This window comes from Tribolium madens, unplaced genomic scaffold (genome assembly GCF_015345945.1).
Source record: "Tribolium madens isolate multiple individuals breed KSU strain unplaced genomic scaffold, Tmad_KSU_1.1 Scaffold_3;HRSCAF=73;Tcas5.2_LG2, whole genome shotgun sequence".
NCBI lineage: Eukaryota > Metazoa > Arthropoda > Insecta > Coleoptera > Tenebrionidae > Tribolium > Tribolium madens.
This window is the reverse complement of record NW_025401006.1, coordinates 7,917,747-7,945,284: the sequence shown is the minus strand read 5'-3', so window position 1 is coordinate 7,945,284 and position 27,538 is coordinate 7,917,747. Positions and strand designations below refer to the sequence as shown.

The following is a 27,538-nucleotide window of genomic DNA, read 5'->3' as shown; positions in this document are numbered from 1 at the left end:
TATTTGCCGTCACATAAATATATCACAATATAACATTCAACGCTACAGTCTCTAGAAGTGATATGTTTCGATATTGGTTCATTAAACTAAACGCGCAACAAGGTTAAAAATCTTTAAATAAATTATTAGATAAGCGTTTATGTATCACAGTACAACTATAAAATGAATCGAGCGTAAAAACAATTACATGCGGTTTTTATATCAATATCTACAATACTGGCCTAAATCTATAAATATGGACAAGATATACTGGTGCGGGCATCACTGCTTAGTGACAACAGATTAATGTAAAACATTCAGTGACAGTCATAAACAGCACAAAATTTAGCTCGTTATATTGGCGATATGTTGATAAGAGGAATTTTGATATGTACAGTTTTCGTATTTATCAAAATTTTGATTTTTGTTATTGAAGGAAGTAATAATATTAAAGAAAAAGTAAAGCAACAAACGCAACTATGAATATTAAAGCTATTCAGCAAGTTTAAAATAATCTGAAGACACACAGATCAGTAAACGAAATCGAGTCTGGTTACATTCCCTGTACAAGTCTACGTGGAAAAAATATACACTATTTCATATTGCTAATACACGACTTTTCTATTTAATCTATGTACACTAATAAGAACATAGGAACCTACAATACATGAAGAATACTTTTTTGGACTTTTTATCACGTTTGCGCCAACAAATCAGTTCAAAAAGGCTTCTTATCTAATGTGTTAACAAGTATATTACAATTGTTTAGCTAGATTGACAGATGTAGTGATATGCCATTTTAAGGCCATTGGTTAATTAATTAATAAATGATTATTGTTTGTACAGCTACGATTTTTATAGTATATAAAGCATTTATACATAAAGTAATCACGGGGTAACAAACATGCAAGCGTAAACAATGTGACACTTTTTACACACAACAACGAATTTATATGACTATATACTTTTAAAATTCAACTTAAGTCGTATTTTTTTTTAATTTTGAAGCGTAAAGTGCAATCAAAAGCTCGCTCATTAGTATTTCCTATAAAATAAATAACTCTACATATAATATAGCTATTTTCAAACAAGACAGAGTGTATAAATATATCATTTGTAATAAGAATAGTAGATCATATAGAGATCAACATTCGTAAAATTCATAATTAATAACAATAATATTTTTAACTAAATTCCATTTAATACTGCGTAAAATAATCAAGCATTTAAGCAGTTTATTTCAATTCCTAATCTGCTCATGCGTTTCAATTTCTTTCATTTTTGAGCCAATTGTGCTTAGGCCTAGAATTAAAAACTGCAACCTCTTCGAGAATTTGTGATTCTTAAGTGGCAGGTCTTGTGAGTAAAGCCTGCATTAAGTTAAGACTTTCATCTAAAGATTGTGCAAACCTCGAAGTACTCGTAACTTCACTCGACCAAAACGCCGACAAACAGAAAATAATATGATCGGATTTCGGATTGTACGAAGCTCCATAACCGTCAGGTTCCACTGGGCCATACCCCATGAAGCTATCTGTCGATGTTGCAACTTGACTAGTACTTAGAAGAAATTTGTTAGCTAATTTATAAGTGTAATCGGTGAAAATGTCTGGCAGTGAGTGCGCAGCAGTCGGTGAGGTCTCTCTTGCAGCTTCACGCAAGCCTAACAAGTGGATGTCGATGCCTTGTCCGAGGATATTATCGACCATTTCGGTGGTTTGGCGCTTGATTGCCTCTTTCCAAAGTCGGAGCTTTTCCTCGTCGCTGACTAAATGGAAAGTAACTTTTTTGCTATCGTCTTCGTCTTTGGGTTGGGCCATGGCCATGACCCAGGCTAAGGCTTCGGGGCTAGCAGAGCGGATACAGTCAACCCTTCCTAATCGAAATCTACGAGTTGATGCACTTTCATAAGTTGCGGTTAGTTTACCGTAAAGTCTATAATAAGCTAATTGTAACGCAAGTTGGATGTAAACATCAGGGCTGACTTTACAAGATTTGATAAAATCTTTGCCATAATTCGTATATCTGAACACTTGGAAATCTAAGTCTTTGACTAAATTGTCAATAGCAAGAGCTGCTTCCTCGATACGAGAAAAGTCTTTATCGTGTAAAGTCCATTCCAGACGTTCTGGTGGCGGCAAGTGGCTTGATGCTGAAGGTACTTCCGAGGTAACAGGTTGAGAGTCTGCATGTTTCCATAATTTCTCTACTAATTGTATCACTGCAATTCCTTCGGCTTGAGAATGCTCGTAGCACAAACCACAAGCACCATCTCCTGATACTATCAGCTGGATGGTTTTGTCGAACCATCTATTGGCAGTATCACAAGTACTGCCACCACCATGGATCATCTGGACGGCTAAATTTGTCTCGTCTCTGTGTCCAGCACTGTGCCCTTTGCCCCCTCTTTGCAACCGACAATTAAACCCACTCCCTAATCCTTCATCCAGACAAACCACCAGTAACGACCTTTGAATCAAATCCAAATTCCTTCGATTTCTTTCGTTAGCCATCAAATTCTCCCTGGCTTCGGCCCATAACGGCCTTTTCCAAGCCGTCAACAGCCCCACTGGCGGAGGACTCGCAAGACAAGGAGCATCATCCAAAATGTGCAACAACTGTGCACAAATCTCATCCTCACTCAACCTCCCCCGATCCGGTGCTTGCACCGGAACACAATACAACTGACTCCGGCAGATCACAATCACATGTTCCGACTCACTCTTCCCTGGAATCACCTGGCGATCCTTCTTCCTCCCCGGAATTCTGCAAGTCCCCAAAATCCGGTAATACTGAGCCATGCAAAGCGGTTGACCCGGCTCACGTGACGTGGCTTTTTCCACCGGAAGTAACTTCTTATCCAAAAGAGTCTTATGGTCCAGCGCCGCGTCTAGAAGCCGCGCCGTGAACCGGGCCACATCCAGAATCGTGGTGAATTTTCGGGGCGGAAATACCATGCCCGGATTAGAATTCACCGGAAGCGGCGAGGGATTATTCAGATACATGTCGTCAAGCCAGTAGTCGTATGCCTGCGAACAAGAAGCGATAGAAAACGGATTAGACACCCTATTGTCTTAGATAGACAAGGGGTTGGTGCGATTGGTGGTTGAGAAAACGCGTGCGTGCTTCACGTTCCCCCTGATTGGCTGCAACCATTGAAAAATGACTGTTTGCCGGGTTGCAGAATACAATACAAACGGGGGATATACGAGCAATAAAGTTTTGTGATAATCGTAAAAACAAGTTGCCTGGGGATAATTGTTACTGTTAGTTGCTAGACAACCATTATTTAGGTATCACTTTGTTGGTAGCCAACTAAAATATTTTAAAGTGATAAGAAAATGTATAATTTTATATTAAATCGTTTCTTTGTCAATATTTTTTGTAAGTTTACAGAATTGTCCAAATAAAGAACGTTATTTTAAATAAACTTGTGTATGGAAATGTGGATTTTGGCACTCCATCCCGTTTCAATCCAATTATAATTTTTAATCCCTCTAGGGGCTGCGAAATGCGCTGTTTGCTCTTCTGGTCTACCGGGATTAGGCTGTTCCACCGACGTTACAAACTCCGTAGAATGATAAATGGTATCTAGCCATCATATGTTCGAATCAATTGTTATCGTTTTAACATTTTTATCGTTTCAAATATGTATAAATAAATAATAAATCAAGCGTTGTTTGTCATAGGTGTTTGTTATTGAACGTTTTGGTCAGGGCTAAAAGTCTATTTCGTTGTAAAGGTCAACAATTTTTCTTGAGTGATTAAGTTGTGAAGTGGAAAGTGTGAGTGTGACATTCTACATTTTTTAATGTCAATGGGATGACGTACGAGGGATAGGTAATGTTAACTAGCCGAAAGGAGGGTGGAAAATACTACGTTTACTTTCCGAATCGGTGATCAAACAATTTTCATAGCTAACAAGATCAATTCGGCTTGGGGGAAGCTTGGAACTTGCGCTTCGATGCTCAAACTGACACGACGTAATTCCGTAATTGCACCAATCTAGTTTCAAACGAATTTAATTTTCATTAACTCTTTGCTTGCTTTTCGTTATGAGGAAAAGGCTTTTTATTAATTTTTCCTGCAACAAAGACACACAAATTGAAGAGTTTCATAAAACTGCTTTTTGTTGTTGCCAACCTCGACTATTCTCAGTTTTATAATTTTTTTAATTTATTTGTACAAAAAATTGTTTTGGTGGACAATTATTAAATGATTTAAAAGACGACGGCATGAGAAAATCAATTTTAAATTTTAATTCTTTTTAATAATTTACTATTTAATGCAAAATATGACACTCACATTTCAAATGAACAAATAATCGTAAAAAAAAATTACTATGGTAGGTATTTGTTATGAAAAATCCAGCATGTTTCAATTAACACCTCCTAGTTTTGTAGGTCAGTATTTCTGTAACTAATGGATCAAACTACTTCAACCTTAAAACATTAGTAGCCAATTAGATACAAAATTTAAATAAAAAAAGAAAACGCACTCAAATGGAAAAATGTTTTTTAACAATAATTACTTTTGCACGAAATTAAGTGAAATTTGTATTAATCTATACATTTTTATAAAAATGATTTTTATATGATGATTTTCAGGTGTGCTAAATATTAACAAACAATAACAATAAAAAAACATTTACTTTTTAGCTAACAATTCAAATCGCATAACATACAACTCAGACACAATTGAATGTTTTGTTTTTTTTTTTTATAATCCCATTCTATCATTTCAATTTAATATAAGTGAAATGACATATGAAAAGCTATTTTTAACAGCCTCTGTCTGTTAAGGATTATAACGGCCGTGCACACAGAAAAGTCATTATCTTAATTTAAGAATAATAATTGTCTTAACGTCATATTTTTAACTTGAAACTATATTATTTTACCACAATTATTTTTATTTGTATTAAAATAAAACTATTTCTTGACTTAAGCAACGAATAATTTTACTGAATTGTTTTACTTTAAGAAAAATTTTCTTGTTTGAAATATTTTTAGATTCTATTTAATAAAAGTTTGGTAGTTCACGCGGAGAAAGTAAGTTATCTTACTTTAAAAATATTTGGTTCGTCACCTCAAGTAAACAGATTTACTTCAGTCATAATACAGAATTATTCATTTGAAAAAATATCTGAATCAATTGAAACCACACATAGTTAAACTAATATTTAGTAAACTTGCACTGAATATAATTTTTCTTGAACCAAATAATTGGTTTCCTTGACTTTGTTGCTTATGCTCGAGAACCGAGAACAGAGAGACCAGAGTGAGATCCAACGCAGCTCAGATGAAGACGTTTTTTTAAGTTAAATAAAGTTGCAGTTACTGTACAATGGAGAAATTATTGCTAAAATCGTGCAGACTTGACAAAACTGTCATTCAAAAATTTAAAGGTAAATACAGTTGCTTGTCCTAGTGTGAAATTAATTTCACATACCGTATTAATACGGTATAATATTTTAGATGTTGTTACTGAATGGATTGAATAAATGTTTCAGATGAGTCAAATTAAGTATATTTGCTTCATAAGGATGTATTTTTGTTTGTAAGCAGTTAAAAACAATTAATTATTCTTTACACTATACGTACAGCTTATAAGTTGAGCGCATTGATGGGCAAAGAGCAATTCCATTTTCTATAAATGATTTGTGTAGTTCCGTTCCTACTATTATTACGTAGTCTACCGAAAGGTGAATTGTATGTTTCGCTTTCAAAAATACATATTTTGATTTCCTATTAATCTTAGAATGTTTGATTTTTTAATGTTTTAGTTTGACATAATTTTATATAACAGTTGTACGAATGCCATGTTCATTATTTTTATAATAAAATTATCTTTGTAATAAGATTATTGTATTATTTACCCAACAAAATTGAATTTTTCAATCAAAAAAATATTTATTTGAATGAAACTTTACAATTGTTAGCTTCAAATAAGGATGCGTTCAAATTAAATAAATCAGTTTCATAAATTGAATGCGTAAGTTTTTATTTCAAGAAAACAATTTCTTCTTCCAAAAGTTCCATATTTCAGAAGAAATTATTATTTTTTACTTCAAGAACTAGTAGATTTTATTTCAATAATAAACGTTATTTACTCTTAATGTTGTATTTACTTGATTTAAAACTCAATGGAAGTATTTATATTAAATCAATTATGTTTCTACTCAAGAAATGCAGGTTGAGCAAATAATTTCTATTTTGGAGAATATATTTACTTGCGTATATCGAAGATTAAGAATTATTTAATTCGAGAGTATTTTACTCACTGTTAAACAATATTTCTCTGTGTGTGATGTTCGTGATATTGCGATTTATTTTATAAAATCAGGGAAATTACGAAATTTAAAGCTTTGCTGCTCTTTGAGGGAATGGGAGTACGAAGAGCCTGTTACCAAATAACAGATTTGGTTTATCAAACCGCGGCTTCCTCGGTTTACAAAATTCAACCTCATCTGTTATTTGGTGCATATCAGCCTTACGACGTTAATAACTAAATACATAATATTTTAACAACTTGCAGAAAAAAAGTAATTATTGTCTGAGAAACCTCTGTGAAGAGTTTCAGCCAATTTTAAATGAAAAGTTGAAAAGTTAACAAGTTATTTTATGGAAAAAATATTATGAGCTGTTTTTTCCAAGAATAATAAATGTAACTTTAATTTGAAACTAACCATTTTAACATGTTTTGCTCTGGATGTAATTCAAATTCAAGATTTAATATAATATGCATAAGTAACCTACACACAGTTTCTAGTCTGATATAATAATTTATTGTAGCATGTAAAAATAAAGTTGCTTCGGTTCTCTTGAAAAATGTTTACGCTCTCACAAACTGGTACGATGAAAATAATAACTTTAACAAGCTATAATAATAATTCCATATATCATAAACCACAAAAATATTTCCGTAATAAATTTAACACAATTTTTTTAATGTTTAACCTGGCTTTTTATTCTTGTGGTTCAAAATTAATTAAAGTACATAATCATGTATTTAATACTTTTTAATTTTTATGCATACATAATATACTCTTTTTTATATAAATGCATCAAGTAGGTTGTAGAAGTCTAAGTGCATCTTTTATTTAAAGGCTAATTCATACAAAAAGTGTCATTAATGTCATTAAGAACAAATTCAATCACATCAATCATGACAAAAATCTTTGTGTTTGCTATCCTACGTTAATTAACTTGTTAATTTTAATTGTTCTTTGCAACCTGGGGTACACATTTATTTGAAAAAATAATTTTTAGAGAAGATCGAGGTTAGGATTGTTTGAATTTTTGCATGGTTGTAACCTTAAAATGAACCTTTTCAACGATTACTTTGATGCACATCAATATGAAAATGAGTATAGCTTTGAAATAATTAGCAGTTTGAAATATGAATCAATAAATTAAATAGTTGCGTTACTGCGGAACATTATTTTGGAATTAATTTTTTTGTATTGAAAAGCGGGTGTGTTGCTACATTAAGAGAATGTGAAAATGCTAAAATAGCGTTTTGAAAACGGTTTATTTTCAACCAGTGTCAACCCTACCCAATTATCCATTTTCTCTCTCCGATCTTGCAGATAGAGTTGTAGCTGCGTCCCAAGACAGCCTTGTCCTGCAAACTTATCGATGAGGTTTTTCAGTTTTCTTTGTTCTTCGATATTCAGAAGCGGTTTCATTGTGTACTCATACTTGTTCATGGTTTGTTCTAAGTCCGGTATAGGGAGTTTCGGTAGGGGGAGTTCCTGCAATCAAATGAATTATTAAGTAGCAAACATCACGAAAGAAGACGCTTTTCGTTATAACGACCCGTTTTATGTCTCAACATTTTAGAAAATTTCACTGCGAAACGTCACATGTTACCAACCTCATTTTCACATATCTCTCTCTCAACGACCACATGATTGCCATAACGGCTCTACCCCTGACGATTCGCGTAATTCAGTTTCAGAATCATCCATATATTCATAGACGGGGAAAATCGCAAGGGATGCGAACGCAGGGGTTGAAGGGGGGTGAGACACCAATTAACATCCCGTGAATCACTCGTACAACACCGCGCCCAATTAGTCTGTTTGTCTATCGTGATCGAATATTGGTGCATGACTTTTTCAACAAATAGAAATTTTTCATAAATGACAAAAGGTACAAGTGGATACACGCGACCGCTTCGTTTAACCTACTCGTGCTTATTCTAGTGGATACACGCGGCCGTTATATCGATAGAAAAAGGACCTAGCGTGACTTGCATGACACATGGAGTAATCACGCACGTTTTAAGTGGAGGAGACCGCTTTCCACCCCAAAAACGCAAATTGGGGCTTAATTTTCATTTTCTCTATTTTCTATAAAAATGAGACCAGAAATGAATGATTTTAGTGCTTAGTGTATTTTTTACAAGATTGAAATTATTTTTCTTTACTTTTTTATATTATTTATCCGTTTGTAACGTTTATACAGGGTGTCACAGCGAGTTGAAAAAGTCCATTAGTAACCTTTAAATGGTGAAATTAAAAAAAATGTATAGGACATTGATAGATACTAATCTAGTGCATCACTTAAAATTATTTTCAACTATACAGCGTGTCTCAAAAATAAATTACGATACAAACTTGTGTTTTTTTAAATAAAACACGGTATGTTTCTTGGCATTTTTGGATGTAGCCTTTTAAAACAATGTTTTTACGCTAAACATTTTTTAGTCGATTTCGCTTAGTTTTAGAAATAAGACGTTTTTTTTTAACGAAAACATGCACTTTTTAAAAATTCATTACACAAAAACTAAGACAGCTAGAACAAATTTTTTCTTACTTCTGTAAAAAAGAAAGTACAGAATTTGAAGCTGTAGCAATTTTTTAGTGATTTGCATTTGTAAAGATTAATAGCTTAAAAAGTTTGTTAAAAGTTAAATAACTTAAAAAAATTTATTGGAACACCCTATTTTTTATTTTTGTATCTAATAGATTGATAAATTGTCTATCTAATAAAATAAACTTTTAATGTCTAGAATTGATAAATGAAAAGATATTTACAATTCAATATTAATTGTAGCAACAATGCGTATCAATATCTGGGCATTGTTGATACTATGGCAACCATAGTTATTCCACCACGGATCACTTATCCGTTGATTTATCCAGAGATTGTAAAAGTCGTTATAAATACTGAAATTCGAATTATTTTATTGTAAAAATAAAAAATAATGGATTCAGTTTAAGACAAATGTGATTATTAAGTGATATTTCTTTCATCTCTTGTGCAACTGTGCACTTTTTGGTTACTGAAACAATAGTAATTATTTTTTTTAATGTTTAACGTTAAATATCTTTTTGGTTATTGATTGAAACACCTAAAAATGAATAATTTTCAAAAGACAATTTAATATTCTTCTTAATGCAAAAACAATAAATAGGATGTTCCATTTAATTTTTTTAAGATGAACTTTTAACAAACGCCTTCCTTTTTTTATCTTTGCAAATGCGACACACTAAAAAAATGTTACAACTTTATAGCTTGTACCTTCTTCTTTGCGGTAGTAAACAAATATTTTTAGATGTCTTATAGTTTTTGTGTAATAAATTTTTAAAAAGTGCATGTTTTTGTTTTTGTTTTAAAACTAAGCAAAATCGACCAATAAAAGTTTAAAAACATCGTCATAAAAATCTATATCCAAAAACGCTGTTCCATTTAAAGAAACACAAGTTTGTATTGTAACTCATTTTTGAGACACGCTGTATAGTTGAAAATAATTTTAGGCAATGGACTAGATTAGTATCTACCAATGTCCTATATTTTTTTTTATTTTACCATTTAAAGATCATTAATGGACTTTTTCAACTCGTTGGGACAGCTTGTATGTTCAAGGACTTTTCAGTTGGTTGCAGGTTTCCGAATAGGAAGCGGAACGACGACACTTGCCTCCTTCTTGAAGCTATTTCATCTAAAATTCATATTTCACTCTTGAAACTCCTCTGTTTAATATAAAGTTTTTCCCCGATTTTACTTCTCATTCGGCTTAAAACAACTCCGTGGCAAAGCGCAAAGCTTACGCAAGTATCCGACTGTACACATTTATATTACATGAGCATCGTTATCGATCGGAATGAAATATAGAGCGACCGGTGAGAGCAGACAAGGGTCGCAACCCAGTACGAAACAGGACTCGCATCTAGGTGTAGGGCTCTTTTATCTTCATTTGCACGTAGTGGACGACCCGGAAACGTCACCGGGAGATATCGACCTGGAGTAAGAGCGACGGAGCGTGTTTCTCACCTGACGAGCGAGAATTTACAACGTATGGAAGCGTGAAATTAAGCGAGAGCATGTGGGGATTGAGATATGTTTTGACTAATGAGGTTTGGAATTTTTTTTAATTTTTGAAGGGGATTAAAAGGGATTGGGGATAGCGGAAAATTGCGACGATAAGAAAGATTGAAAATTAAATATAGATTAAGAGATGGAGGGACGAGAATTAGATATTGGGGGAGGTAACCCAGTTCTGGGTTGTGCAATATAAATATTTTTAGAGAGTTTTGACCGTTTCATTGAGGTGCTGTAAACAATAGACGGTGCCACTTGAATTGTTAACTGTATTTCTACTAAACTGTATGTATTATATTGTATTATAATTTTTTTGATAAGAAATAAGAATAGAATAGAAAATAAAAATTCTAATAAATGGAAATATTAGTAAAGTTTTACATTTATCTTGGAAAAACGCAGCCCTTACTCTAAAACCTAGCGTACTTTTATTAGACAAGTGAAAATTAGACTAAATGTATGATTATTTTTTTCCTAGATGAGTAACACATTTTATTTTAGCATTTACATGTACAGATTTGCTTTTTTGTCTTATTTAGGATAATTTAGTGCAAATTTTATAGATTTTTTTATTGTAACAGTAGTTATTTATTTTTTGCGCGGTTAAACTGTATTTGACTATACAGTATGTCCCCGGATTGAGTTTACAAGAGAAAAAAATAATTATCTTTGTTCTTACGCCAAAACTGCAAGGGAAAAACATTTTTTGCTTCATCTGAAACGAGCAAATCTGTAATTAAATCTTCATTATTCTAACTGATTAGAAAGAAAAGTTCTTTTTTTTCTTGATTTTGGACATAATTTTTCTCTGCTTTTTAAATCCCATCACATTGGCGGTTTTATTTTTTTGACAATGATGTCACTTTGACAATTTTTTTCGCAAGTTTAATAACAAAAATGTTTGTGAAAAACATGATTTTGATAATTAGCAACTCAAAGAAACAGCTTTATGATAAAAAAACAAAGTCATTTTTAACAAAAACCATCATTAAATTAAATTAATTAATTGTAATTAAATTAAATTAATTGTAAAAATGACATATAGTTGTCAAACAAATAAAACTGCCAATGTGATAGGACTTCAAAGCATAGAAAAAAACTTTTCTTTTTACTGAATCAGAATAATGAAGTTTCAATTATAGATTTGCTCGTTTTAGCAAAAAATGTTTCCCTTTGCAGTTTTGGCGTAAAATAAAAGAAAAAAACATTTTCCTCTTGTAAACTCAATCCGGGGACCTACTGTGTACCATGTCTGTTTACAAAACAATAAGTTGAATTTATTCGGTAAGTACTCAAAGTCGTTGCAAAGTATTTTGTCCTTCTAGTGAGTAAATTTGTTAGATATTTTAAGAAAAAAATTTAAAAAATCAATCGCCAAAAAAATGTTATCATAAGCATTACGAACGTTAATGACTTACTTATCGTTCTTGAATCTTATAAGTAATATGCTATTACTTATTATTTGTCGTTTAGTATTGTTTTACTCAAATTTACCCTTTTTTAACTATTATAATAGGTATCTAGTATTAAAAAAACCTGAAAAAAAGTGTGAAAAGCTGTATTTTAATAAATTTTCTTGATAAAAAAATTTGAAAATTATGTGAGAGAAGTACTATAAATTATTTACCAACTTTACCCATTAAATATTTTTGGTTAAGTACTACTTTTTGGCTGGCTGTTATATTTTTATTTCAATATACTCTAGTTTCCTGAATGTTGACATTTTTACAAACCAAGGACAAACAAGCTCTTAAAGTACCATTAAACATAATTATTATTAATTCAATTTGACATTTATGTTTCTAAAGTTGTAATAGCTGGATGCTTTCTTTAATTAGGAATTCAGACAAAAAACTACTGTGATTCATTAAAGCAGTCTGATATTTTATTCACCATTTCTGCTGTTTACCCACAAGGTAGTGCTTGTTTTCTTAATGACGCACACATCCCTATTATATTTTCGGTTCGTTGAAAGCAACCCCTCGTTATACTTGCGAAACGGAACTTGCACTAAATAAAAAAACAATTTATTATTTATTATCTTCCATTTAAGCTTGAATGAAATTAGAATATTTTACTCGTACTTAAAAATAAATATTGTAACGAGTTTGTTGATGAAAGCGCTCTTTGTAGCACGGATCATATTATGGAAATATGAGAGGATGCGGACTTATGCATTAGATAAAATACGAGGGAGATGCTTGTGGGGGTGTCTCTGGGAAATTACAAGCTGCAGGTGTTGCGTAAAGATTTGAAAATTTCCGGGGTGGATGACCAGACTATAATTCGATGCCTATCAGTAGAAAGGTTAATTAATGACAAACTCGGCACTACATTGCGGGGTAATCCCCATGTGAAGGGTCGTAACGAGAACACGTGTCTGGCGGCCGCAACTGTACACTGAATTTACCCTAAAGGTGTCGAATGAAAACACAAAAAAATTGTTATAACCGAACCCAACTTTCTAATATCGGAAAAAGATCCGATTGGCAGTTAAAGTGAGTTACTGTCAGATCTAATAAAGTGAAGCCTTTTACTTCACCGACAAAGATTCGAACTCTCAATCATCCGATTGAGTTCATATCTGGATTTTCTTTCCTAATACTGAAATTTTTTCGACTCTTTAGAAATTAAAACATGCAATCTTTCCGCTTTTTTGCTAATGTTTGGCAACGGAGGATCATCACTGAGGACTCCCTCGGGACTTGGAACACAGAAATGCCATCTACATATCTGATGTCCCTCGGGAGTTTCCCGTTCTTGTTTTCTGCATCCAGATTAGTGAAATACATTTCGGTTTTTTCTGATCGAAATACTTCGTGAAAGAAACGCGTGCCAGGAATTCATAGGTTTATACAGTTCACGCGTGCACAAAGCACCGACTTTATTGATCGAATGCTGCCCCTCGTCTACCTGCCTCACCGTGACCTCGCCGCAGAGTTAATTTAAGGGCTATTTTTGCTACGGTAGAGTTTCCAATTAGAGAAACGTGAAAATTAAAGCGTTTTGGCCCGATTCAAACAAAAATGAAAATTGAAGATTTATTAAAGCACTCATTTCTATAAGCAAAATTCTCGTTGTAAGGTTGGTAGCGGTGTCAACGACCGGTATACAGAGTGTTTTAGAACTCGCGCCCCAAAGAAAAATACCAAGTAAGATAAGATACCAGGAATATAGAAAATATGTTTAAAAAATTTTATCTGTCAAAACATTTTGACATTTATTTTTGAACATTTGACATTTTTTATGTTTATTTAATGATAATTATTTAGTAAATGTAGAAACACCCTGCCAATAAAAACTACAAATAAAAACATAAAGTCTGAGTCTTTTTAAATGGAAATGTCAAACAGTCTTAACGTTGGCACCTCTAACAAAGTCATTCATGGTAAAGGAAGTTGGCAGTTCCAGTTTTTGATTCAATTAAAAAAAATTTCATTAAACGTCAGCAAAAAAATTCTCTAAGAAAATTTAGAAATAAAAACACAAAAGCGAGGACAAATTGAGTACCGAGAACAGTTTTTGGAAATTTGAAGACGAAAAGTGTGCAAGCAGAAGTCAGAAAAAGACCACCGCTAAAATTTAGACTCAATTTGTAATGCCTTTTTGGGGACAAAAACTAAAAACAAACAAAATTTGTGGGTATGTGGAGATAAGCTGCTAACAATTTTTCCACAAAAATTTTGACTTGGTAATCCATTTAAAGAAAAAACAGATTTTAGCTAAAATTAAGAATAAAACTTGTTTTCTCTTCTAATAACCTGCAGCAAAAAACATGTACAATTATTTTTCCAACAGAAATAAATAGTCAAAGTGTCAAATTTTAAAATTGTTACAGATAGATTTATTTAACATTTTTTTATGTTCCTAGTATCTTACTTTACTTGGCATTTTTTTCTGAAGCACGAATTCTGAAACATTCTGTATCTCAAATATAAATTCAATGTTTTTGCCCTTTTGTTTTATTACTTTTAAACAAATGCTGGCCAGAAGTCTGAAACAAATAGTTTTTTAGCGGGGCAACTATGAAAAAAAATCATTGGACAGATCGTTTTTTAATTTATCGTTGTTATTTATAAAAAAATATTCGGCATATCACATTTTTTTTATAAGACATGCACTTTTTGTAACTATAAATGAAAACTTCGCATTTTTCTACGGTTAGTGGTACCCATAAATGTGGTCAATGGTAAAAAATTGCAATGGAAAACAAGAACACTTTTAAACTAAAAAAACCTAGCTAAAAAAAATCATAAATGCCTCTCCAAAGAATATGAATTTTATAGTGCGCATTGTAAATTTGATATTTAGATGTACGGACACGGAATTTTGGACGATTTGTCATTCGGTTGACATAAAATGTAAAACTGACTTTATGTGCAACTTTTTTTTGATTTTTGTAGCTAAAGAAAAATGACAATAAATCAAAATACTAATAAAAAATAATAACTATATAAAAAACGTACTGCAACTGCTGGCATTATTGTATGTATTAGAAAATCGACGCCAAAAATAAATTTCAACTAAAAGTTTCAAATTTTAGATTCAAACGTCAATCATAATGACACTAAAGCTTGGCTTACATAGATATTTTTTGAACTGACATAACTTGAGGTCGTTAATTTACTGTCCATAATTACATAAATTTGTAATTTTTCCGATTGTACAGGGCGATTCAGATAAGATAATGAGCCTGACGATCTGGCGATGCAACCCAAAAAACAAATTTCATTTACGTTTTAATCTAATTTTAATTACAATTTGCATTTGCAATCCAAGTTATCTTATGTTGCTCTGATGGTGCTTTGACAAGCAATTTATGATTTATAAAAAAACCTGTTTGCCTACCTTTAATGTTTTATTATTTCATACATTTTGTATTGGGTTTACACCAAAAAAACTTCTCTAATTTCTCTATCATTCCGCGAGAACTGAATGGCACTAATAATCGTTCTCTGCACTGATGTCAGAGTAACACAAGATGATAACTTGGATTCAACTGGCAAATCCTAATTGAAATTGGATCAAAGGCATAAATGAAATTTGTTTTTTGTTTTTTCGCCCTGTATACAATTTTTATAAAAATTTAGTTTATGGAATTGTATGTCTTGTTACCCCATACAAAAATTTAATTTCCATTGAAAATGCAACCTCTGAGCTTTATAATTTGTAAATATGTACAACCTAAGAGGTAGAAAGAATAATTATGATTAGATTTTTTTTAATTTAAAAGTCAAAACAATATTTAGCTTTCTAAGAAATTTCTGGGGCAACTTCCACAAATTTTTACTTTTATTATAATTTCTTACCCTACTAATCCAATCCCTGAACGCAGGTAAAGACTGAGTTTGGACCCTGTCTAGGGTGTATTGCTGATTGCTTTTGAATAAAAAGTGCTGAAAACCGACTTGCCCGCTCACTCCCGGACAGCCTTTCAGTCATATTTTTATCTAATGTTGTAAATTTTTCGTGCTGTCCAAATCTTTCATTAATATTATCTTAGTGATATAAGCCTTGTCGGGGAAGCGTCCTATTGTCCTCGGTGTATTATACCACCAGTGAGTTCACAGAGGGTTCAACCCCCCTGCTTTGTGCCCCGCAGTGTAGCGTTATAATAGCATCCGTCTAAATTTGCATTGTGAATTAATTAATAATACACCTAAAGCACGCGAAAGCCTATCGACTCAGCACTATAGTTTTTAAATTATGTGTTGGATAGTGTTACTTTGAAGTTTTCTAAAGCTCAGGTTTGACGAGCTTTTCAACCTGATACTTTCAATAGTTGACACGCCTGATGCAGGCTTGCGACCCGCTGTGAGGTAATACGGGGTTGGAACAATCAGGAAGAATTTCAATACAGTCGGTGGGAAATAGAATGTCAAGTGCAGGTGTGGGAGGACAAAGAATACGTTTGTGTTACCTCAGTGCTAGCCATGGTCGAGTTGGGGGGCACCAGAGACGTCCCGGCTAACCACTTCTTCGGCAAAGATAGAAGCGATTCGCGCCATCCTAAAACAAGCAAAAAATTATATTCTTGTCGACACCCCATAACTGGTTAATTAATGAAGTTCCAGTAACATCGGGCACCATCTCCACTTATAATCGCGTTAATCCGCCGGGGGTGCGTTTAATTGCTGCTAACTGACATTCTTGGGCCTGATTTATAGTCGCGTTAAGCTTTGACGTTTATTGGGATGAGCTTGTCCTTTCGGTGTTTACTCGGCCTAATAATCTCGTTATGTATACTGTTGTCAGCTGCTACCCTTCGAAAGTTTAAAGTGTGACGATTTATTCGCGACGAACTTTGCCATTCTCGTGCTTTAAGGTCACCATGTAAATATTTCGAGCCGGGGAAAATCGACGTGGAAATGTGGTGAATGGTGACAATAAAGCGACCTGACAAAGCAATCAAGCGGAGATGGGGATGGAGACCCCAACAGGAGCAGGAGATTAGCTAGATACATCACGAAGGACAAGACTTGGGATTGGATTCCAGAAAAAATGCTAATGGTGCAAAATTAAGTTCGCACTCGTCTGGCAGTTTCACAATTGAAAAAACTGTTGGCTTTAGATGAAAACCAAATGAACATTTTCTGGTCGTTTAAATTATCGTTTTTTTTTTTGAATTCACATAAGAAAATGGCCAAATATCAACGGGAAAAATGTGTAAATTAAACTCATCTGTGAAGCAGTGAAGCAAAATCAAAACTTATCTTATAGTCAAAGTTATTTTACAAAAGCATATTAAAATACTAAAATATTTTTGTTAATTTTCTTTTGAAAGGTGTGTTAAAAAGAAAAGTGTTATGTAAATTTTTGGTCAAAAAATTAATAATGTAAAAACAGATTGCAAATTATTTGTTTTAGAGTCTAATTTTCATTGCTATAGTGTCAGTTTTATCTTCTCAGTTTTTATAAATAGTAAATTTCTGTATCAAGTACGCAAAATAGGGTTTGGTGCATACAAGATTTTTTTGTTAAAGCTCCCAAAACACGAATTCAGACCTCTTACTAATAAAAAAAAATTATTACCATAATAATCAATTTTATTTTTTAGTCCGCAAAAACTGTTTTTGGGGACTGAGTACCTAAAATAACCGTTTTGCGTACTATTTTATTGAGTCCGGAAAAGACTCATTTTAGGGACTCAAATGAGTCCCTAAAACAGCTGTTTTCAGGAGCGTATACAGAAGAAATGTTTTTTATATCAGATTATTTTGTATTATTTAATTATTTAATTTTTTGAATCTTTCATTTATAATTCAATAATTTCTAAATCGAGAATTTAACAGAAGAATATGTACAAACTAGTTTTTCAGACATTTGGCACCAATGTTTTTTTTTTTCTAACTCGGGTTATGGTTTTTGTGGAAACTTTATTTTTTACACAGAAATTACTTTCGCATCTTTTAATGAAGAGTGTAGAGAAAACCTGCGGTTAATTGTAATTCGATATCCGCAGAAATCGTAGAATCCCTTTTGTTCTTTCGCAATTTGATATTTTTTCGTTTAGAGCGTCTTAGTAGAACCGGTGGCGGTAGAAAGGGATTTGTAGGGATAAAGCCGCGCCTTAAATTGGCTCCAATCTAAGGGCACGCTGAGGTGAGAGAGTCCGGATCGATATTCCCGTAAATCCTGCAGCGAAAGGCAAGCGATGGTCTTGCAGGAACAAGAGCTTGCATCAACAGCAGGAATCCTGGAGGCTCGTTGATGATTATCTCGCACGTTGTTTTTCGTCCTTGTTCGTTCCCTCAAGACATCCCTCTCGTTCTGTATCCTTTGTGTGCGGACAAAGTTAGCGTCGGGAACTTTTTAGCCGGATTCTCCCGGGATTTACCTCAGTCTGGCTACGTGAGACGCGAACAAATAAAAGAAGGATGCACTATGCACCCTTATTTAATTCTTCGGAATAATTGTTTTACTTGGAAATTTCTCTTTCTGCTTGTAGCACTGTTTTCATTCAGGATTGGCATTTTCCGGTTCCCTCTGCATCGCCAGAGGCGTCCGGGGGAATGGAAAACTTGTCTCCATGCCGAGGTCCTGAGGGACTTTGCCCTGCACTCGATCAGCTCAGATAACAGCACTCATGTTCAGCCTTTGTTTGAAACAACTTGCACCATTACAACGCTTTCCCTAACTTTCGCTAATTGCTTTCAGGTCTACGTCGTGAGTAATTGGACACTTTACACGTTGCTTTTCTTCGTTTATATTATTTTTCTATTGTACTTACTATTGTGAGATGTCTTCCGGGATTTTATGCAAAGTATTGATTGGATGTCGTGTCGTTAAATTGACAGGCAGGAACAGGACACCGATTTATATGGGTTGTTGGATCAGTAAGGCAAAAGGCCGGTATTGTTCAAGATCCGGTCGAAGATTTCATCGGAGCTGAGCTATAATCTGGGGATGTAGGCAATTCGGAAACATGTCTTTAGAAAGCCTGCAATCGATCACTTGCCAGAAACGCCCATTTCGGTTACATGTGGCCTTTGGGCACGGAAACTTACCAAAAAGTCGTTTTTGTTTTTTAATTCTAGAAGAGAATGGCTATGTTGTCTTTAGGGCGAGTGTAATTGAGTCACAAAGCGACAAATTGGATGTTGGAAAATCATGGTAAAACATTCTTCCGTCAGAGCTCCTAATAGTTTTATTATGTCGCAAAATTTAATCCATCTGTCCCACAAAACAGTAATGAAGTCATTACATAATATTTTTAAGACTTAATTTAGCCGAAGAAGCGGGAAATTGCTTTTAAAGCGGATAGTCTCGACTCGGTTAAACCCTGTTTATTTCTTTTCTCACTTTTATTACATGTTTAATAATCGTTTTTTGTACGACGAAGGGTAAGTGTCGAGCCAATAACCTAGAAAAATATATCATGACCGTTTTAACTTGTCTCCATCTACCCCTAGCGGATTACCGCGGTCGGGCGTGTAATCCTCACTATCGCGACACGGAATTAGCGTCTGATAACTGTCCCCCACAAATTTCCGGTACCTTTGTCTCGGCTTTATTTGTTTCAGCACAGCATCGCCACCCCTTAACGCTATGAAAATATTTATTTTTACATAAACCAGACGTTTGTCGAATACCTCGAGCAATACACACGTGTCATTTCCCATTGAGAAGGCAATAAAGCTTGGGGGAAGTAGAACAGTAATAGTCGAGACACATTACGGAGAAACTACCCCTCCCGGATAGAAGACGTGCGAGGAAATGATGGTCACATTTCTCCCGAGACTCGTATTTCACGATGAAGTTTACCATCTTGTTTCGCTAACGCATTTACTAATTTCGAGCGAGGAAAAAGGAAAATGTTAGATTTTTTGGCATTGTGTTGTAGTTTTTCGGTGATCCATTTGGATTGGAGTCAGGTTCAGGATCGTTCGACACCCAGGAGAATTTACCCTAACGCGTTCGAAACTATGCCAACCTCGGCTCAAACGAATTGGATTAAACTAATCGATGTCACGGTGATGAATAAGAGTTTTACCAAAAACTGAAAGATGCAGCTATTATAATCTTAAAATTATAATAGCTGCACCAATTTTCGAAGAATAATGCCTACTAACAAAGAGCTAGGTAAATAATACTGATTTGGTAAGTAAAATATATTGTAAATGTTAGGTAAAATAAAAAAAAACAGTTGCACTGAGGATGACCACTTTACGATTGAAACGCATTGTGTTTAAAATAAAAGTTTGGTGTGTTGGGGTCAAATTGTGTTTGTGTTTATAAATGCTATTGGTAGCAGTGTTATGTATTAAAATAAGATTTGCTAAGTGTAAACAAGTGGAACCAGTTTTTATCTTTTGAGTCAACCCAGGGTAAAACCCCCATAACCAATTTATTACTTAAAATCACTCACTGAACAATCCTATCTATGAATAGCCCTCGCACAAGTATATTATTTATTATTGGTTTATACTATTGGTATTTATTATTATATTACTAAATATGTATTCACTGTTTTTATAAAAATATTTGACGTTTAAATACTGTACTGTGCATTTAATTTGCCTACCTTTTTTTGTAACTACTTACTGTTATTTTTATATAGCGTTTTAGCTATTAACATACCTAGTATGTAATGAATGTCAGTTTGAAATCCGAGCAGATAACGAGGATATTAAGACATCTAAGGCTGTTATGACATTATTACATCCGAGGTTTGTTCAAGATTTTATTGGTTTCTGTCGAATAAGCCAAAAATTGGAACAAATTAAATCCAAAAATTGGAACAAGTTAAATCCAAAAATTCTAGGATGTAATGACAGCTGCAGATGTCAGTTTGAAATCCGAGAGAGTTTACAATTTTACAATATCGATATGTCAGTAAAAATGACATATCGACATTGTAAAATTGACATTTCAATATTGTAAAATTTTACAGCAATCAATAAGGTAATGCCATAGTTATCAGACTATTTTTGTGCATGTAACATTGCTCTTAACAGACAGAAACCGATAAAGTATTTTTATCTTACAGGTTGAGTTTTTGAACTACCATTAGTATTTAATTAGTAATTTATTTAATTTAGACCATTGTTTTCGGTGATAGAAATCAAATATTATTCACAAGTGGGATAAAGTACTCACAAGTGAGTAAATTTGACTATTATATTATATTTACTATAATATTTACTATTATATTTTTATAGATGAATATTTTACTTGAATGAAACTTCATTTTTTGGATAGTTGCACGTGTAAGATAAAACGTCGTATATCACACGTGATCAAAATACCATTATGAAACTCGTGAGAAGTGTCAAAATTCCCACTCGCGTATAATGATGCATGTCTATCACTTATAATATAATGTACTATTACATAACGTTAAGTATTTTTACTTAGCGTTTGATTCAATAACTTAGTGTGTAATTAGTTCCCGAAAAAAATTATCTCATTGAAGAAACTAGAAAAATATGGCTTAGAGTTTTGCTGAAAAAAAAAGTTTTTATTTATGAAAAATGAACTAAGAGCTTTAAAAATTCAAAGGAAATATTGTTTGTTCTACATCTGAATACATTTTATTATACATAGAACCTGGCTTTTCTTAACTATGAACGATAAAATATACATCGAATGACATAGACTAAATAGAGCTCTACTTTTGTGTGTTTAACGAGCGCTTTTGAACCTTGTTTTTGCTAAATTGTTTATTTATTTCTTCTTATTTACTCAAAATTACAAAATGTTAAACGTTGGTGAATCGAGGCGAAATGTGTAACTTCTGGAAACTTCGACGTTTCTTTGCGAATTTTAATTGGCCTCTCTTGCCCTCATTAAATAATCACAGTCGGTTTGTCCGCCGTCATCGTCTGAAAAACCTCCAGACTTGTAGTTATTTTATTCTTACACGGTTAGGACTGGGGCCGGCTAACAAAGCCAATCTCGCTGATCCGTGGTCGTAGAGGGTTTTAGCCCTCCTCATGCCCAATTGACTCGGCACCCGCTCGTTCGACAAAGCGCCGCACTTCTCCTTTCATTCAACCGGAAGTTATGAGGAACTCATTGAAATATCCGAACGGAACTTGGAGCACACTTCATCATCTCGTTTATGATGTTAGTTTTCCGGTCGAGGAAAATCTCGCACCTTCCACCAGTTCCAAAATTCGAATTTGAAAGTATCAAAAGGGGAGGATTCTAACGCAACTGTTGTATTGTTGTGATGACAGAAAGCGGAACATTAATATTCATAACGGTGGTATTTCCACCGTGTCTTAGGGGATGGCAAAAGCCTTTCAGTGTTGTGAGGGCGAAATATAAAACATTTATTGCAACGGCTATAAACTAGGAGTTTATTAAATGAGATAATGACTATCAAAGTATTGACTTTGTGCAAACGTTCGAAATTGGTAATAAACCAGCTTTCAGACACTAAATAAACGACATAATCTTCTAATAACATTAGAGACAGTAGTGGAGGGAAAGTCATGTCAATTACAAGAGTGACATTCGTTCTATCATCCCGAACTGCTTTTAATCAGATAATACCGAAATACAGGGCCACAAATCCAATTCATAACCCAGCAAATCTCCATTTCTACAATTCTAATCTTTCTCTTTAATGGAAAACGTGCGAAATAAAATCTAATTTGTCTCTCCCTTGATGTTTTTCATACCTAAACGAAATGAATTTTTCCGGCGAGAAAGTCAGTTTGTGCACCAATTTATCTTTTCAGCCTTGAAAAAATCCCATTGACACATTCAATTTCGCCAAGTGTGTCGTAAAGCCTTGCCATCTTCTATTCAACGATATTTTCTTGTATTTACAAAAGGTAACTCGAAGCTGGCGTAATCTATCGATTATTCGGGTCAGACCCTCGGTCTCTAGAGACTCCTGTTTCTGTTTATAAAGCACCAGCTCGACTAAAAGAACACACAACTTGAGGGTCCTCCACGTACCCTTTCATCTTCTTAGTGGAATGTTGACCAGGCAAGTCCGGCTTTAATTAAATCAGAAAACGGCCGAAAAATTTTATTTTTGATAGTTGATACTTCCCAATTAAGCTAATGTATTCTCGGACAAGGTGGGGCTGTTTCGTTTAATTCATTACGTCGTACCTCTAAACAAGCATTCCCTTGGTTTGCAACCCTCCAATATAGAGAGATAACGAACTGGGGGTGATTTGCTATGCGGTTGCCCTCTGTTATACAATGGAACCGACAGAATTAGCCAATTATCTTGCCCTACGTGCTCTATGTTTTAATTACGATTAAATTTGAAACTTGGAATAAGAGAAAAAAACACAAAATTCAATAACAATTAGTTTAATAGACCCATTCAGATATCGATAAACGGTCAGTACATGTGATTGCTCCTTGGAATAAATATAAGGCTGCAACTGGTTCTAGAAATAACAAATTTATTAAATACTATTACTACACTTTTCTTCAAAATAAAATCATCTGATTTTAGAATCAGTTAGAGCCTGATGTAGTGCTCACAACAGTAAAACAGCACCCTTATACACAGTTTCTTGAAATTATACTTTACATTGAAACAATACAACTATTATTAGTACTAGAGCTAGTATCTACTATTCACATGCATCCTTTTTCCGATCAACATTTTAAACTATCAGTACTTTACAAAACAATGAGATAAAATGGTAAAATAGTCAAAAGTCTAAGATTATATTTAAAGCCAAGTCAATGAGAGAAACCATTACTACCCTCGTTGACTCTAGAGGGATATGGAAGAAGCTGCAGTCGGTAACTAATCCAAAATTCGTTCAAGTTGCATTTTTTTGAATGCCACTTAAATGAATCATTTTCTTACAAAACAAGCTCACAGAACTACTTTAGTAAATATACACAGGCACCTTTACAGAGATACACATTTAATAATGTTTCGATGTAGGTAAGTAAATTCGCGCTATTTGGTCAAACTGAAAGGATTTTAACTATTTTTTTATTGCTTTCCTATAGTTTTATATACTTATATACGACAACTACAAGCATGTTTTAGAAGTTCCAGTTTAAACAAAGTACTAATTATTTTATAAACATACATTATATTTTATTGGATTTTATTTATTAGTTCTCATTGTTAAATTCCAAATTTAATTGCTAAGGGTACTAGACGTGCCCATCACAGTCGATTAATATTTAACTTTGTCGCAGCCATAGTTGCCGTTAAAACAGGGTTTTAGATAAAGATTTTGGGGTGAATATACACATATTTTGAGTATCTACATAGCTGAGCAAATTTTCTGGTTCCCGAACGTATTTATACTAACGGCAAAATAACACTTTCATCATTTTGCACAAATACTATACACAAGGGAATTGACACTATCGAGTCGAGAGCTATACCAATAAAATCCAACTTGAATAATATATAAATTGAGGAGACGGGGGTGTGATGCGGGCTACTTATCAGTGACTTAATTTAGACTATCCTACTCTATAATTAAGTGGCCAGAATTTCGACCTATCACGATATAACAAGCGAATCATTTGATTCTGATATGTATGTGATCTTAGTTGATATAAGTAAAAACATGACAACTCAATTTGAACTCAACTTAAATCCTAGCTCTACCAAAACCTACCAAAAAATCAACAACAACTAAAACCTCTACAAAAAGCGAGATGACTAAGCCTAGTGGGGTTAAACACTGTGCTTATGAATTTCAGCCGATATGTACAAGTTTCAGGAACATCCGGTGTGATATGTACATATAATTAACACACAGGGACACATACACGAATATACAATATACACATAGAGCTTAGAAACCCTGCCTGAAGGGATTTCGTCCTGTTTCGGCTGGCCTAAACGGATTTGAAGGTTGTTCAGGTTGTTGGGGTGGTCTAGGTTGTTGATAAGCCGGTACTTCTTGGTAACTTTGCTGGTAACCTTGATACTGGTCACCTTGATATTGATCGTACCCTTGCTGGTACGTTCCATTTGAATCAAAATTAGTCTCTTGTTGTTTGTACTCGAGATGGTTTTGGATATCACCCGAAATCGGTTTTTGCTCCTGCATCGAGTACGTTTGATACTCTTTGTTTGGAGGATCTGACATGAGAATGTTGGCTTCGTTTTCAAACGGTTTAAAGTCGTAGATATGTCTTAGGTACATAAGTACCGGTGCGTACAACAAATTTGAAAATGCGATACCTACGTTAAGTGCTGTGAAACCGATTGCTTCGACCACTCCTCCTGCGATGATAGGTCCAATAGCGTAAGCAACGGAATATGATATGTCTGCGATTGCGTAAATGCTTCCATAAATGGAAACATATCTGACGTCCACCAGGTAACCCAAGGTGGGAAGGAGAGCGGTGTCTATTAAAGCGACTCCGAAACAAATGCCGCAAATTGGGATCATGAGGAATTTGTATGAGGTGGAGAAAGGGATAATGAAGCAACATAAGCCTTCCAAAGCGAGACCACCTGCTGCCATTAACCATTGGTATTGTGGGTACTTTTTGGCCATTTTGACCGTCAATATGACGCCAAGTACGTGCGGGAAGAACGCGGGAAGCCAAATCATCCCGATTTTCCAGTTGTCGGTGGTTAGGTTGTCTTCCATCCATAAGGAGATTGTTGGTTCTAAAAAGGCTAACGCCACGTTTGACATCATTAAAGCTCCTGAGCAGACCGCGATGTAAGGGTCCATGAAAAGGCGCCAAATAGGCACTGACGGTGGCTTGGCTAAACCTGCCTCTTTGAGTTGGGTTTTCAATGGTTTCATGACTAGGAGTAGCATAAATCCGTCTATGAGTGAGACGAAGGCTAGGATCAGAAATGGTACTTCCTTTCCGGCGAATTGGTATAAGGCTCCTCCAAAGGGCGGCGCTACCAGACATCCGAAACTGATGAAAGCTAGAGCTATGCCTAGGGCTTTTGAACGTTCGTTTTCTTCCGTGAAGCGATCTGCGATCATGGCCAAACCCGAGGTGTCTGCGAAGGCCGAGCCTACCCCTTGGAGGCTTCGGGCGAAGAAGAGGAGGCCGTAACTGCGGCCACAAGCGAACACTGCCGTCGACAGAAACATTATCGTGAGTCCGATCATCATTGGGATGTCGTAGCCGATTCGGTCGATTAGAGCTCCCGAGAAAGGATTGACCATTAACTGGACTATGGCCTTGGATGCGAATAGGATGCCTGTAGCCGAGTCCTGGCCGTGATGGTCGTGCTTGTAGGGAGTACCTGGTGGAAGCGTGGCGTTTCCCGGAACGGTCACTTCGTCGTTGTAGGCACCGATGTATCGCAGATAGTCGGGGATGATGGGCACGATGACCATGTACAGCATGTTGTCGAGGAGGAGGGCGATGGAGACGATCACCAGAATGAGTTTACGTTGGGTGCGCGGTTCTTGCACTTTGGTCCACGCCACTTCCTTCAGCTCACCCCACTCCATGTTTAGGATCGGGATGGTCGTCATGGCGGCCAGAGACCAGCAAGCGGATAGTGGATTGCGCGACGTGGTTACTTAGAGGGGGACGGGGGAGCGCAGTGCCATCGGGTTAACCTGGACATAGAACACAAATTAGAGAGGGCTACAGCCGGGGGCATGGGGAGGCACTGCGCTGACCCCCCGCACCCCGTCTACAAAAGGATCGCGGAGGTAGAAGCGCAACAATATCAAAACACATGTTTTACATTGGGCTCAGATCCGGCGAGTCTAGTGCCCACTTAAATCATTTCACCTGAATCATCTTCACATTAATCGTTTTAAGCAATGTACTTGTAAAGTTTTTATTTTTGTTGGTCTTTCTTTTCTAAAACTTTTCACTTAATGTTTTTGTTCAGAACACAGTTGACGATCAATGAAACACAAATAGATCCTAACACTAAATTATTTATTAAACCACTAAACAATGCATTAAAAACAAAGCAACGGAAAAGTATTAATAATTTTTATTGAAACTTTCAGCTGGAGCACGCTTTATATCAAGGTACCCCAGGAAATCATTAAAAAGATCAGTATTGGTGTTTTTCTGGTAAAACATAGGTCTTAATGAGTTTTATATTGATTATTTGATAATTGTTTTTTGTATTATTGATAAAGAGCCCAAAAGTAATATGGCTGCTTAATTAGCCCTGTTACGTAACAACAATATTGATTTCGGCCATCTTGTCTTATTGACGGCCATTTTGCAACCCAAAAATTGGCAGATATTTAGAACAGTTTTTTGGGGGTGGTTTTTGTCGCAATTTGTTGTTTTTTGTAATTTTTGTCTTACCTGTATCTGGAAGGGCGCTTCCTATCCGGGTGGCGAAGAAACCGCGAATGTTGTTGGCGACACGCGAATCTCCGAGTAGGCCAAGGCTGCCTCCCGGGCCGTGTTGGCCGGCGCGAGTCTCCACGGTGCCGATCTCCAGGTGCACTGTTTGGCTCACTCCCGCTACGTACGACCGCTCCTGAGACGCAGCCCACGCTAGAATCTGGCGGCGTTCGAACGGGATTTTCGGGGGCGGGTTTGTGGCGGGGCACGCGCCCTTACTGCCGCCACACGATTGGTTTCGACGCCAGACGTCACATCTCGACGGCCAATCCTCGAATCTACGTCTTTGTTAATTTATCGCATTGACATTAATACGGGCTAAATATGGATACTGACCTAAAAGCAGGACCTACTCGGGATACCTGCTAATGGTTCTCTACGACTTGAAGACCAACACTAAAATTCCATTCTGAGAAGATTCAGCTTTCAAGAAGTAATCTGACTCACTTCGTAACATCAAGAAGTTATTAATATTTTCT

General features: G+C 35.0%; 1 protein-coding gene across 3 annotated transcripts; it reads right to left on the bottom strand.

Moving 5' to 3' along the window:
• Positions 1-27,201, bottom strand: LOC123007483 (vesicular acetylcholine transporter-like). 3 transcript variants are annotated; one of them, XM_044402802.1, is made up of 4 exons: positions 27,018-27,201; positions 16,231-16,319; positions 7,538-7,735; positions 1-3,008 (listed from the first exon to the last, which is right to left on the bottom strand). In XM_044402802.1, exons 2-4 carry the CDS (start codon positions 16,243-16,245, stop codon positions 1,323-1,325), a joined length of 1,899 nt encoding a protein of 632 aa, XP_044258737.1. In that variant the 5' UTR covers positions 16,246-16,319; positions 27,018-27,201; the 3' UTR covers positions 1-1,322. The 3 variants fall into 3 exon arrangements, with proteins under 3 accessions (XP_044258737.1, XP_044258738.1, XP_044258739.1); XM_044402803.1 differs by lacking the exons at positions 16,231-16,319; positions 27,018-27,201 and adding an exon at positions 7,858-8,106; XM_044402804.1 differs by lacking the exons at positions 1-3,008; positions 7,538-7,735; positions 16,231-16,319 and adding an exon at positions 23,078-26,302.
• Positions 27,202-27,538: the final 337 nt, after the last annotated feature.